The sequence below is a fragment of the Carassius auratus genome, chromosome 6 (genome assembly GCF_003368295.1).
Source record: "Carassius auratus strain Wakin chromosome 6, ASM336829v1, whole genome shotgun sequence".
Taxonomy (NCBI): domain Eukaryota; kingdom Metazoa; phylum Chordata; class Actinopteri; order Cypriniformes; family Cyprinidae; genus Carassius; species Carassius auratus.
This window is the reverse complement of record NC_039248.1, coordinates 12,471,443-12,485,431: the sequence shown is the minus strand read 5'-3', so window position 1 is coordinate 12,485,431 and position 13,989 is coordinate 12,471,443. Positions and strand designations below refer to the sequence as shown.

The 13,989-nt window shown below is 44.4% G+C and overlaps 1 protein-coding gene across 1 annotated transcript in view; it reads left to right on the top strand.

Annotated features, from left to right (window-relative positions):
- Positions 1-13,989, top strand: part of LOC113096952 (opsin-3-like) — a 51,867-nt gene that overhangs the window by 32,114 nt on the left and 5,764 nt on the right. Inside the window, exons 2-3 of the mRNA XM_026262171.1 lie at positions 13,305-13,630; positions 13,756-13,989. Of these exons, the coding sequence (XP_026117956.1) occupies positions 13,305-13,630; positions 13,756-13,989 (560 nt within the window). The remainder of the gene's footprint in view (positions 1-13,304; positions 13,631-13,755) is intronic.

The window sequence follows — 13,989 nt, the reverse complement described above, 5'->3', positions numbered from 1 at the left end:
TGTGAAGATGATTGGTGAGTCTGTCTATGTCAGAGTTGCGTGAGTGTGAGAATGCGCATGTGACTGTGTGTATGTAAGTGTCTGTGTGTGTGAGAGTGTGAGAATGTGTGAGGATGCATGTGTGACTGTGTGTGAGAGTGTATGTGAGATTGAGTGTATGTAAGTGTAACAATAAAACTTCATATTCATCGGGAAGAAGGAGGCGGGAACTGGTGGACAATGAAATGAAAGCTTTAATAATAAAATAAACACAAAACAGCGCGGCAGCCCCTCACGGTCAGTGTGTGTTGAAAATGTGTTTAAGTGACTGTGTGTGGACACACATTTGAGTGTGATACGTGTGAGTTAGTGTATGAGTGTGTGTTTTAACCTTTGCACAAACTCAAGTGTTTCGTGGGAAGTCGTGGCCTAATGGTTAGAGGGTTGGACTCCCAATCGAAGGGTTGTGAGTTCTACTCTCAGGCTGGACGGAATTGTGGGTGGGGGTAGTGCATGAACAGCTCTCTCTCCACCTTCAATACCACGACTTAGGTGCCCTTGAGCAAGGCATCGAACCCCCAACTGCTCCCCGGGCGCTGCAGCATAAATGGCTGCCCACTGCTCCGGGTGTGTGCTCACAATGTGTGTGTGTGTGTTCACTGCTCTGTGTGTGTGCATTTCGGATGGGTTAAATGCAGAGCACAAATTCTGAGTATGGGTCACCATACTTGGCTGAATGTCACTTCACTTTTTTTTTTTCTCCTTGGTTTCCTGATTATGAAATGTTCAAGCATGAAGCAAACATCAACTTCAGAGCATCGCAGAAGATGGTGATGTGTCTGTTAACTATGAGTTGGTCAACAGAAAACAAAGTTCTCTGAGATCAAAGGGGGAACTTCCTGTTGTCATGCATAAGAAAAAGAAGAGATCAGTAACACTGTGATGAACTTACTGCAAATATTAAATAGTTTTCCTTTAAATATATTCAAACATACCACACACAATTATGCTTCTGACAGTTACTAACTTGAAATGAAAAGGTCCCTGCAGAGACTCGCACTGTGATGCAGAAGATAACTGCCGATGATGACGGTAAACATGACTTTTAAATGCATTGTAATTTCTGAACCGTAACTTGCAAACTGCTATGCAACAAGCTAATAGGTAATGTGGCTCATTTCTGTGTAGCCCTTAATGTTGTGAGTTGTGAGTTTTCAAAGAAACACCACAACTATTACAAGTGTAATCTGTCTTCAGAAACGATTTAATGGCATTTTGTTTTCATCTTTGCTCTATGTAATAGCTTACCTAAAGCATTGACTCTCAATTCCAGTCCTTGCGCCCCCCACCCTGCTCTGCACATTTAGTATGTTTCTCTTATGGCTTCAGACATTTGTTCTATTCAAATCACAGGATATTCCACCAGTTCCAGTTCAAATCAAACGTAAATGTTCCATTCAAAGTGCTTTGAAGTGTGCGAGACAGAGTATATGAGCGGAGCGACGTGATTTTGTCTGGAGCTATGAGTGGATTTTTGCTATGAGTGGAAGTCAGAGCTTTGAGGTTTTCACTTGGTCCAAGAACGCCCCCCCTACCGCTCCGTCATGAGCACAAATTATGCCAACTCATGCATTAAACATATTTAGGAACAAGTGCGTGAGGTTACAGCATGTTGTAAGTTGTAGCCTACAGTTTGTTAATATCTGCTTGCAACTAATTTGCTGCTACATTGCTGCACATGGAAAGAGAGCACACAAGCTTGCACATAATGTAGCCCACAGATCGCGTGCATAAATTCAGGAATGAAGAAAAACTGAAAAGTTACAGCATATTCTCTGTTTCTGAAGTTACGTTTTTGAAAGCAGTCAATAAATCATTTAACTAATTGTAGTGTTCCAATAAACCATCATTGGTAATGTTATTGTTTTAGTGATTATGCAAACAAAAAGTCATTTTATTTGTTGATTTTTAAATATAAAACTTGGTTAAGTAATTTATATGTATGTACTTTTTAAACATCTCCAGCACATTATAACAATACCATGATAATACTGATAACCGTGATCATTTTGGTCACTATAATCGTGATAAGAAATGTTCATATTGTTACATCCCTAGTGAATTTCCTCATACAGGCTTAATAATCAGTGCTTGAAGAGGAAAAAGTGTCGACCAACATACCGTTACTAACGTTTCAAATCGCACGTCACTTTAAGTTTCTGAATCCAGAATTTTCATCCAACCTCACCTCGGAAAATTGCATTTTTTGAGGTTTTAGACGACGCCTACGATTATGTATATAAAAACTGATTAAAACACTGCACTATGCGTCGAAGTTCGGTAAAGATGAAACATGTCAACAGATTAGAACTTAACGTTATCTGAGCTAACGGTTAAACTCATTCTTAAAGTTCTTTGACCACAATATAACGTTAGCAGTTAACTTAGCCTAACTTACATGGTATCAAAACCTACAACTACAAAATTATGTGGTAAGATTCTGATAAATTCTAGAAAAACAAATAAAAATGACATCAAATGAAGCCTAAATTTGAAACTTTTTGAAGATTTTAAATGACTGACGGAACTGGTCAGTGCCGAATTTTGAAACACTGGTTTAACAATTAAAAAAGGTAAACATTCTAATTGCTAGAACTCAAAGAACATCTCGGTTACATACGTAACCCTCGTTCACTGATGGAGGGAACGGAGACGTTATGTCGACCGACAAATGGGGTCTCACTTGGGAGGCCAATCATCTCTGAATTTAAGAGAAAACGCCAATGAAAATTGGCTAGTGGATTAACATACCTGAGCCACTCCCGTGCCGACGGGTATAAATAGGGCGACAGGTGCATCCACTCATTAGGTTTTACGCTGAGGAGCCGAGAACGTGTCCCGGCAACAGCGAATGGTTCAAGGTTGTGGCATGGGTACATAGCGTCTCCGTTCCCTCCATCAGGGAACGAGGGTTACGTATGTCTTCTGGCAGCCGTTCCATCCCTACTCCAAGGTAGGACCTGCCTCAGAGACCCCTTCCATATGTAGTACTGCCCCTGGGTCAGTCCATATCGGTATATCCACATGTCACCTCCCTACGGGACCGGGACTCCGGGCATGCTAACACCAGTACTGGGCCTGGCGACAGACTGCTCCGCCAAGTCTGACTGCCGAGGGTGCTGGAGGATGCTCGACCAGGGTACGCCAACCGGGGAACTCTACTGGGAGAAGAAAGGTGCTCACATCCCCGTGTTAGGGGGAATGGCACAGCAAGCATGACACCCAGCCAGCCCTTCCCGCCAATTACCTGTTACCCAACACACGGGAAGAAACTGGCTCTACACGGAGGTTGTAAAACCTCGCAAAGGTGTTAGGTGTCGCCCAGCCTGCAGCTCGACAGATGTCTGCCAGAGAGGCGCCGTGCGCCAGCGCATAGGAGGAGGCCACACTCCGTGTGGAGTGGGCCCTCACCCCCAGTGGGCATGGCTCGCCTTGGGAATGGTAAGCCAAGGCGATGGCGTCCACTATCCAGTGGGCCAACCTCTGCTTAGAGACAGCCTTCCCCTTCTGGTGACCTCCAAAGCAGACCAGGAGCTGCTCAGAGCTTCTAAAGCTCTGGGTGCGGTCCACGTATATGCGAAGCACTCTTACGGGACACAGCAACGACAAGGCAGGATCTGCCTCCTCCAGGGGCAGCGCTTGCAGGTTCATCACCTGGTCTCGGAAGGGAGTGGTGGGAACCCTGGGCACGTATCCAGGCCGGGGTCTCAGGACAATGTGAGAGTAGGCCGGCCCGAACACAAGGCACTCTTCACTTACCGAAAATGCTTGGAGGTCCCCGACCCTCTTGATGGAAGTGAGCGCGATCAAGAGCGCTGTCTTGAGAGACAGGAACTTAAGCTCGACTGAATCCAGTGGCTCAAAGGGACCCCTCTGAAGTCCCGCCAGGACAATAGAGAGGTCCCAGGAGGGAATTAGGGGTGTCCTAGGAGGATGTAACCTTCTGGCACCCCTCAGGAACCTAACGATCAGGTCATGCCTCCCCAGGGACCGGCCGTCCACTGCATCGTGATGGGCTGCGATGGCAGCCACATACACCTTTAGGGTGGAGGGTGACAGCCCACGCTCCAACCTTTCTTGCAGGAAAGAAAGCACGACTCTGACTGGGCATCTCCGGGGGTCTTCTCGGTGAGAAGAACACCAATTTGTGAACAGACTCCACTTCAGAGCATAGGCCTGCCTCGTAGAAGGGGCTCTAGCCTGAGGGATAGTGTCTACCACCGCTGGGGGCAGATCACTTAGGTCTGCCGTGTCCCGTCTAGAAGCCACACGTGGAGGTTCCAGAAATCTGGACGCGGGTGCCAATGGTACCAAGCCCCTGAGAGGGGAGGTCTCTCCTCAGGGGGATGCGCCAGGGAGGAGCATGAGTTCCGAAAACCAGGTCCGGGTGGGCCAGTAAGGCGCAACCAACAGGACCTGTTCCTCGTCCTCCCTGACCTTGTACAGTGTCTGTGCGAGCAGGCTCACTGGGGGAAACGCATACTTGCGTAAAGCCCGAGGCCAGCTGTGTGCCAGGGCATCTGTGCTCAGGGGGGCCTGGGACAGGGAATAGTACAGCTGGCAGTGGGAGGACTCGTGGGAAGCAAACAGGTCTACCTGAGCTTCCCCGAATTGACTCCAGATCAGCTGGACCGTCTGGGGATGGAGTCGCCATTCTCCGGGGCAAGTGAGCTGTCGTGAGAGTACATCGGCTGCACGATTGAGCTCCACCGGGATGTGGACAGCGCGCAGCGGCTTGAGCCACGTCTGACTCCAGAGGAGGAGATGGCGGGCGAGTTGAGACATGCGACGTGATCGTAGACTGCCCTGTCGCTTGATGTACGAAACAGCCGCAGTGTTGTCCGTGCGGACCATATCCAGCAGCAGCGGACGAAACCGTCGCAAAGCTAGATGCACTGCCAGCAACTCCAGGCAGTTGATGTGCCAAAGCAGTCGAGGTCCTGTCCAGGACCCTGAAGCTGCCTGCCCATTGCATGTCATGCCCCAGCCCGAGTTGGAGGCATCTGTTGTGACATCAACGTGCCGAGACACTTGTTCTAAGGGCACGCCGGCCCGTAGAAAGGCAAGGTCCGACCAGGGGCTGAATAGGCAGCGACACATCGGTGTGATGGTGACACGATGTGTACCATGGCGCCATGCCCATCTCAGGATGTCATATGCCCCAGGAGCCTCTGAAAGTGTTTCAGTGGTACCACTGTCCTGCCTCTGGAGGAACTCAGGCAGTTCAGCACTGACTGGGCACGCTCGCTGGTGAGCCGTGCCGTCATACTCACCGAGTCTAACTCCATACCGAGATAAGAGATTCTCTGCACAGGGGAGAGCTTGCTCTTCTCTCGGTTGACCTGAAGCCCCAACTGACTGAGGTGCCGGAGCACCAAGTCCCTGTGATCGCACAACTGCTCTCGGGACCGGGCCATAATGAGCCAGTGGTCGAGATAGTTGAGGATCCAGACGCCCACTTCCCAGAGTGGGGCAAGGTCGCCCTCCGTGAGCTTCGTGAAGACACGGGGGAACAGGGAGAGCCTGAAGGGGTGGACCTTGTACTGCCATGCCTGACCCTCGAATGCAAACCGCAGAGCGGTCTGTGGCGAGGGAGGATCGAGACATGAAAGTACGCGTCTTCCAGGGCGATCGCTGCAAACCAGTCCTGGGGCTGAACGCATTTGAGAATGCGTTTCTGCGTCAGCATCTTGAACGGGAGCTTAAGCAGGGCCCGATTCAAGACTCGCAGATCCAGGATAGGCCGAAGGCCAACGCTTTTCTTGGGTACGATGAAGTAAGGGCAGTAAAACCCCGTCCTCATCTCGGCTGGAGGGACCGGCTCGATTGCATCTTTCGCCAGCAGGACAGCAATCTCCTCGCGCAAGACAGAGGCATCCCGGACTGCCACCGAAGTCTCGAGCACGCCATTGAACTTGGGGGGTCGCCAGGCGAACTGAATCGCGTAGCCGAGTCGGACCGTCCGGATGAGCCAGCATGATGGGTTGGGCAGCGCAAGCCATGCTCCCAGACTCCGTACAAGTGGCACCAAAGGGACAGTCGACATACCCGCAGTGGTGCAGCGATGGGGAGTCGTGTCAGAAGGCCCAGAAGGCATTGCGTCCTGGGTCATCACAGCCACACCCCCGTGTTCCCGGAGGAACTGGCCAGAGACGCGTGGAGAGGCATTGCGTCTCCGAACCGCGACCTCTCGACCGCTGGCGAAACGGGGCGTCGTGGGTGAGAATGAGGAGGCAGTGCGTCGCTCATCGTCAACACACGAGCCTTGCAACTCGGAGGAAAGGGAAATTGCTCTTTCATTGAAAAAGTGGGAGCCACTGGCCATTTGACCAGCAGCGGAACAGAAGAAACATAACTGAAGATTTTCCACCCGGCCCTGCTCCAGGGGAAGGAGTGGCACTGTCTTCGCCAGCTCCTGAAGAGCAGATTCCCACATCTCCGAGTTGCCCGTGTCAGGGCCGCTTAGTCGACTTCTTTGAGGAACTTGCAGCCGGGAGTGACACGGTGGGCGCCGCTCTCCTGCACGGGGCTCGACGATCCGGCCTCGAAGAACTCTCAGCACAGGGCGGAGCTGGTGTGGAGGACGCAGGGGGGTGCCCACGGCGACGAGCAGGCTGAGGCACTGCCTGCGACAGAATGGTGGCAACCGGAGGATCACGTCGTGGCGAGATGTGCTGTATGGCCTCAGTCTGCTGTTGTTCTGTCAGGAACTACTGGGCACAGCCCCTGACAGCGTCGCCACACAGGACAGCCTGGGACATGGGAGCATCGAGAAAATGCACTTTGTCAATGTCTCTCATACAGACCAGGCTGAACCTGAAACGGCACTACTGGACCACCAGAGTGGACATCGCCTACCCGAGGGACTGCGTTGTGACTTCCGTCACCCGGAAGGGGGAGGTCAGTTGCCACGCGCAGCTCCTGCATCAACATCAGGTTGGTCCTAGCCTCGCGCATTTGTTAAAGCCTTGGCTTGTTGGGTTTGCAGGATAGCCATGGCATGCAAAGCAGAGACAGCTTGGCCTGCAGCACTGTAAGCCTTGGTAGCGAGCGCGGCCAACAGCTTACAGGCCTTGGGTGAGAGGCGCGGACTATCTCTCCCAGTGGCGGCGTTTTGCGGACACGAGTGCACCGCAATCACACTCTCCTGCTGGGGAATGTCAACTCACCCCTAGCTGCCCCGCCATCGAGGGTAGTGAGGACGGAGGAACGAAATGAGCTGCTTCTGGCCGTAAAAGGGGCCATCCACGACTACATCACTTCCCCATGCACATCCGGGAAGAAAGGAACCAGAATAAAATGCGGTTGTGAGTCGCTCTCCACACCGAGAACCAATCAAACAGCCATGAGCACTCAGGGCTGGGCGGTGCATTCACCTCCATCCTGATGCTCACAGCTGCCCGGGCAAGCACGGCTGTCAATTCTGGGTCCAATTCGGCAGTGGCGACAACACCCGAGGGGGGCAGCCCCAACGAATCTTCATCCACAGAGGTCAACAGCCCATCCCCGATGCTGCAATCGACATCTGATCACCGTCGGCAAACTGAATGGCCCGTTGGGACTGCCATAAGACAGCCCAGCAAAATCACCCAGCAGCCGCACAGGACAAACACTGCGGAAGGGGTAAGAGGTCCGTGGGGCGTGGCCCGGCGGAGAAGCTCTCACTGTCACCTTCAAATCTCCCAGAGCACTAGCCGGCGGTCCTCTGCTCGAGACAGAGAAACCAGAACGGGTAGTGACAGAGGGGTCTGCTCCCTTCCCTTTAAGAAAGGGGAGACGCGATCACAGCATTGCCATGGTCAACCAGAACAGCTTCCCGACACAGCAGATGAATGGCTTTGTGGAGTATAACAGCTTTCATACAACCACTCGGCTCTGAAGCAAAAATCTAATGAGTGGATGCACCTGTCGCCCTATTTATACCTGTCGGCACGGGAGTGGCTCAGGTATGTTAATCCACTAGCCAATTTTTATTGGCGTTTTCTCTTAAATTCAGAGATGATTGGCCTCCCAAGAGAGACTCCATTTGTCGGTCGACATAACTCGTAGTGACCGACAGATAGGGAACTGACATACAGTACTATACAGTAATGACCAAAAATAGAAAACATGAATTTTACCTGCTTATTTTCGCCTCACATTGAAGATTGACCATGAAATTGAAGGTCTAGTGATTCCTTCTGAACACGCAGCAGCCCCACTGCGTGCTTAGAGGAAAATGTATCCTTGCGCTAGGGCGGGAATTCCTTCAGTTCGAATATATTTAAAAATCTTAAATCTTAATTTTTGTAATTTAAATATCAGCATATTATGAAATTATACTGTGAGAATAAATGCGTAATATTCCACAAAACTGAGCAGAACTATTTTGACAAGCGGAAGAAGACGTGGTCAGTTGACAGTAGCATGGAAATACGATTCTTTTGCTTGAATTGATTTTTTGGGTAGGATGTTTCAACAAACCGGTTCAAAAACTGATTCACCTGCTCCTTTACACAAACACGTAATGTAAGCTACATATACAAAATGTTATATCAATAATAATATTAATAATAATAATAATAATGAACAGGTGAACTTTGTACAGTTGTTATTTATATTTTTAATCTATTAAAAAAATATGACAAATCATATTATTAATGCCACACGCACACACACACACACACACACACACATGCCTGCTGGACCGCAGACAGAAGGCAAAAGGTCCAACAAGTGCTAAGCATCTCTCGGGGAACTCCTTCAAGACTGTTGGAAGACCGTTTCAGGTGACTACCTCTTGAAGCTCATCAAGAGAATGCCAAGAGTGTGCAAAGCAGTAATCAAAGCAAAAGGTGGCTACTTTGAATATGACATATTTTCAGTTGTTTCACACTTTTTTGTTATGTATATAATTCCATATATAATTCCACATGTGTTAATTCATAGTTTTGATGCCTTCAGTGTGAATCTACAATTTTCATAGTCATGAAAATACAGAAAACTTTTTGAATGAGAAGGTGTGTCCAAACTTTTGGTCTGTACTGCTGTCTGTACATTGTTGTGCACATTGACATGTTTGGCGTTGTGCACATTGACATGTTTTTCATGCTCTCATAACCAACAAAATGTAGACACTTCATTGTGTCGTATAGATGTTTCAATCATAAATGCAAGTTCTGGTGCAAGTGCAGACCTTGTGCTGAACTAAAGTAACTACCAGAGCACATTCTTAGATAAAAGAGGTGTGTTTAAACTAATCAGGGAATACTTGTTTTTTATGCTTATAAGAGTAAAATGCTAATAACCTAGTGGTGTATCAGTGTAACCTGCAGAAATAGATAATATATCTCTGTACTCTTAGCCAAACAATCATGCCACTGGTTTTCAAGAACGGTGCGAAAAACAAGAAAGAAACAAAAGCTGTGGTATCAGCACCTCTCTGGCAAAAATGCCTTGTTAATAGGAGAGATTAGATGAACATTCTGACAGGTTCAGTTGACAGGAAAGCAACAGTCACTTAAATAGCCACACACGTCTGTGCAGAAGAGCATCTTTGAATGTAATATTTCAAATTTTAAGTGGATGCCTATAGCAGCTGAAGACCCATCTGAGCACCCCAAGTGCTTTGTATGTCTCTCATGTTTCTCCAAATTCAATTAAACTGAGAAAGTGTTCATGAAAAAATAAATCTGGTTGAGGGGGATCTACACCAGTCATCATTTGAAGTGGATCAAAACCTTTAATCTAAGTTGTCCTAAAGCCAAAACAATACCCTTTCATGTCTTAACTTTGAGCAACTTTTTTGGTCCACTTCAAATGTTGACTACTGTACTCCAAACTCATGCATGACTTGGAGCGATGAGAAAACGTTTCATCTTCATCTCAGTTCTGTAAAATTAGGATCGCTGTGGAATTACTTTATGAGATTTTAGATAGACATTGTTCTTTAAGGCAAAACCAAAACCAAATGGATAGAAAATGCATTTGTTTGCAGTTGTTTGTGGATTTGTAGCTGGAGATCTTTTATATTTCCCATTGTTTCAGAAATATGCATGTGGTTTTAGCAGTTATCTAAATCAGACAAAAATCAACATTTTTAGTCTGAAAAAAAAAAAAAAAACCTATAGAGCTTTTAGAGCCTCTTTTTTAGTTGACTTAATCTTATTCCTTTTGAAAGAGATATTATTAAAAAATTAATGAACAGGTAGACAAAATAAGCCTTTATTTACTATTTTTTATTTACTATATTACTATATTTTATTTACACCTTTTTTAAGGGGACACATTGGTGGTCAAGGTTAGGTCCACTGTACAATGTTATCCAATCCCACTTATTTTGCAAAGCTTCAACAGTTTCTTAGTTTATTACCCCTACAAGCTGAAGTAGCTGTTCCATACACGTCATTGTGTATCTGTTGAATCTGAGGCTATTATCCCATTGTAGCTGTCTTTGTTTGTGCTGAAAGTATGTTGAAAATCCCAAAGAGCTTAAGAAAGGCCAATAATAGTAATGAGAATATAAATATTAAGAAAATAAACACGTATTATAAATTTTCTCATGTACTTCTCTGGGAGCCTTTACCCTGGTGTTTACAAACATTTGTAACATTAAGTTCCTTCCTAATCTAATTGGCTGAGCAGTACTCCAAAAGTGTTGATATTAAGTTCAGTATGACTAGGCCTATTCACTGTTTGTATCATTCTGCTTTTCAAAGGTTAGATGTTCCACAAAAATGTAAGTTGTCAATCTGTATATTAGTGGTGGGGATTTATCAATTACTAAATTACAAAAGTCTTTATCAGAAAGTCATTGAATCATTCACTAACCCCTCAAAAAACAATACTTCATTCATGAATTAAAAACAACTGTGCTGTATGGGCACATGCAATTGTTGATTCTGCTTTGACTTGGTTTGGAACTATTTTTATTGACAGAGTAAAAAAAGATACCTTGTTCACTGAAAAGAAATAGCACACAAAAAAATTACATAGAAATTCATTGCCTGGAATAGTACATCCACACAACAAGTATCAAGTATACTGTATACTGTACGTATTTAAAAGGTATGTTGTAAGTAAATTAAGAATGTGTATTACTTTTCCATGTTAGCTGCACCAAGGTATCCCTGTTAATTTTTCTGCAAAATCGCAATATGTGCATTATGACAGCCAAGGAAAAAGTAAGCTGCAGTGTCTGACTCTACTAAACAACAAACTCAAGATATGAAAAATCCCCTGTAATCCCCTGCTGTCTGTTTCTGCAGTGCAAATATGTTCGGCTCTACTCTTGTGTGCCGTTTCTTGCATAAACACTGACAAATGCGACAGCCTAAGATTCCGTCAACAGACTCAAAGATTAGCAGATTTACAAAGATCTTTATTAGCACAGCTTTTGCATGCATTAAGGGAGAAAAAAAGGAACAGTCTATGTGCCCTTCATATTCTGGTGAATATCTGTTGACTTAATGTCCATAATGAATTGGCATATCTCAATGTTGGAGAAGAATCTGTTTTGGCATGATATGAATTAACTTATTTGCACATAAATGTTTAAAATGTGTTTTCTTGAAATATCTGTACCTGTCATTTACATATACCGGTGTATGTAAATATATATAAAATTGTAGATTCACACTGAAGGCATCAAAACTATGAATTAACACATGTGGAATTATATACATAATAAAAAAGTGTGAAACAACTGAAAATATGTCATATTCTAGGTTCTTCAAAGACCGCCTTCTGTCTGCGGTCCAGCTCACCCCTAAACCATCTCGATTGGGTTCAGGTCCAGTGACTGTGGAGGCCAGGTCTTCTGGCGCAGCACCCCATCACTCTCCTTCTTGGTCAAATAGCCTTTGATGCCTTCAGTGTGACTCTACAATTTTCATAGTCATGAAAATAAAGAAAACCCTTTGAATGAGAAGGTGTGTCCAAACTTTTGGTCTGTACTGTATATATATATATATATATATATATATATATATATATATATATATACATATATATATACATATATATATATATATATATATATATATATATATATATATATATATATATATATATATATATATATATATATATATATATTTTTTTTTTATAATTTTTTTTTTTTTTTTATGAACACCATAACATTGCTTTGACACTAAGAGCTTTCATTGGGAACCAATGTGAATAGTAAGGCAGATTGTATTTTTTTTCCCTGTAATTATTCCCTCAAATTAACAATTTTTTGTTTTTGTCAGGCAATGAATGTAAGGAAATAAATTTTGAAAAACAGACATGTAAACTAAATCACTTGTATTATCAGATTGGTGCTGGTTTACTAACATTCATTATCCTTTCAAGGGGATTCGGTGCCTTGCTCAAGGCCTAAGTCATGGTATTGGCAGCCCGAGACTCGAACCCACAACCTTAGGGTTAGGAGTCAAACTCTCTAACCACTAGGCCACAACTTCCCCCTTATTTATTTATTTATTGACATCACAGTTTTATCTGACTTTCTAGTTTTTTTAACATTAAATAATAAAGACAAGCATTAAGGGAAAAGGGCATAAATATTTATAAAAATATATTACTTAAAACCTTTGTCTTTCCTTTCTTGTATTGTACAACTTTGAAATCTAGTCTTTTGTCATATCTTTCTGCTTCTCATTATTACTGTAATTTGTAGGTGATATATTTTTATTTGCTTTTTTACTTTTTTTTCTCTAAAACTTTAAAAATGGTTTTGGAATGACATTTATTGTGAACACTGAATTAAAATGAATAGCAGCCTTTATATTGTAGTACCTCAATAGGGTGTCATTCTATTTGGGGGTCTTTAGAATTGAAATGTTTGTTGAAAATATCTGAATGAATATATGTTATTATAATAATAATTGCTATTGTTTGCATATAATCATATTTCAGAAAGATAAGTGCTAAATAATAATTTCTTTGCTCAAATAACCTCCCATTTAACTCCCATTTAGTGCAAAATCTGTTGACATCTATGTCAAAAATACCAAAGAGCTAAATTAAGACCATTAATAGTAATACAAAAGCAAACATTAAAAGATCAAACATGGTCTTATACATTTTCTAGTGTATTTCTTTGTGCAGCTTTACCTTGAGTTTATAACAATAGCTTAAGGAAATCTCCCTAGTTCATTTGCATTTTTCCTGTTCATACTGTAACGCGTGACAAAATGTTGTTGATACAAGTGGCTCTGTGGTTTAATGGTGAGCATTTAGTACTGTACATACACTAATTTCTTCTTTCTTTCTTTTGTAAACAGGGATTGTATCATTGATCTCTCTTGCAATCCTTTCGTATGATCGTTACAGCACTTTAACGGTTTACAACAAGAGGGCCCCAGACTACAGCAAACCCTTGTTAGCTGTCGGGGGCTCCTGGCTGTACTCATTGTTCTGGACAGTTCCCCCCTTGCTGGGCTGGAGTAGCTATGGACTGGAAGGGGCAGGAACCAGCTGTTCGGTTACATGGACAGCCAACACCCTGCAGTCGCATGCCTATATCATCTGTCTGTTCATTTTCTGTTTGGGAATCCCCGTGCTGGTCATGGTGTACTGTTACAGCCGGCTTCTCTGTGCTGTCAAACAGGTATATTCAGGACATTTTAGGACATCTTTTAAATATCAGTAAATTATATTCCTGAACCTGATGAATGAGTGGAATCATCTGCTGGTGAGAATAAAAAATACTAATTAATGCACGTTTTTCCTCAGGTAGGGCATATTAGAAAGACAGCAGCACGGCGGAGAGAGTACCATATTTTATTTATGGTCATCACTACAGTGGTCTGCTACCTTTTGTGCTGGATGCCTTATGGGGTTGTTGCAATGATGGCCACGTTTGGACATCCAGGAATCATCACTCCCATTGCGAGCGTGGTGCCGTCCCTCCTTGCTAAAAGCAGCACAGTCATCAACCCTGTGATTTACATCCTCATGAACAAACAG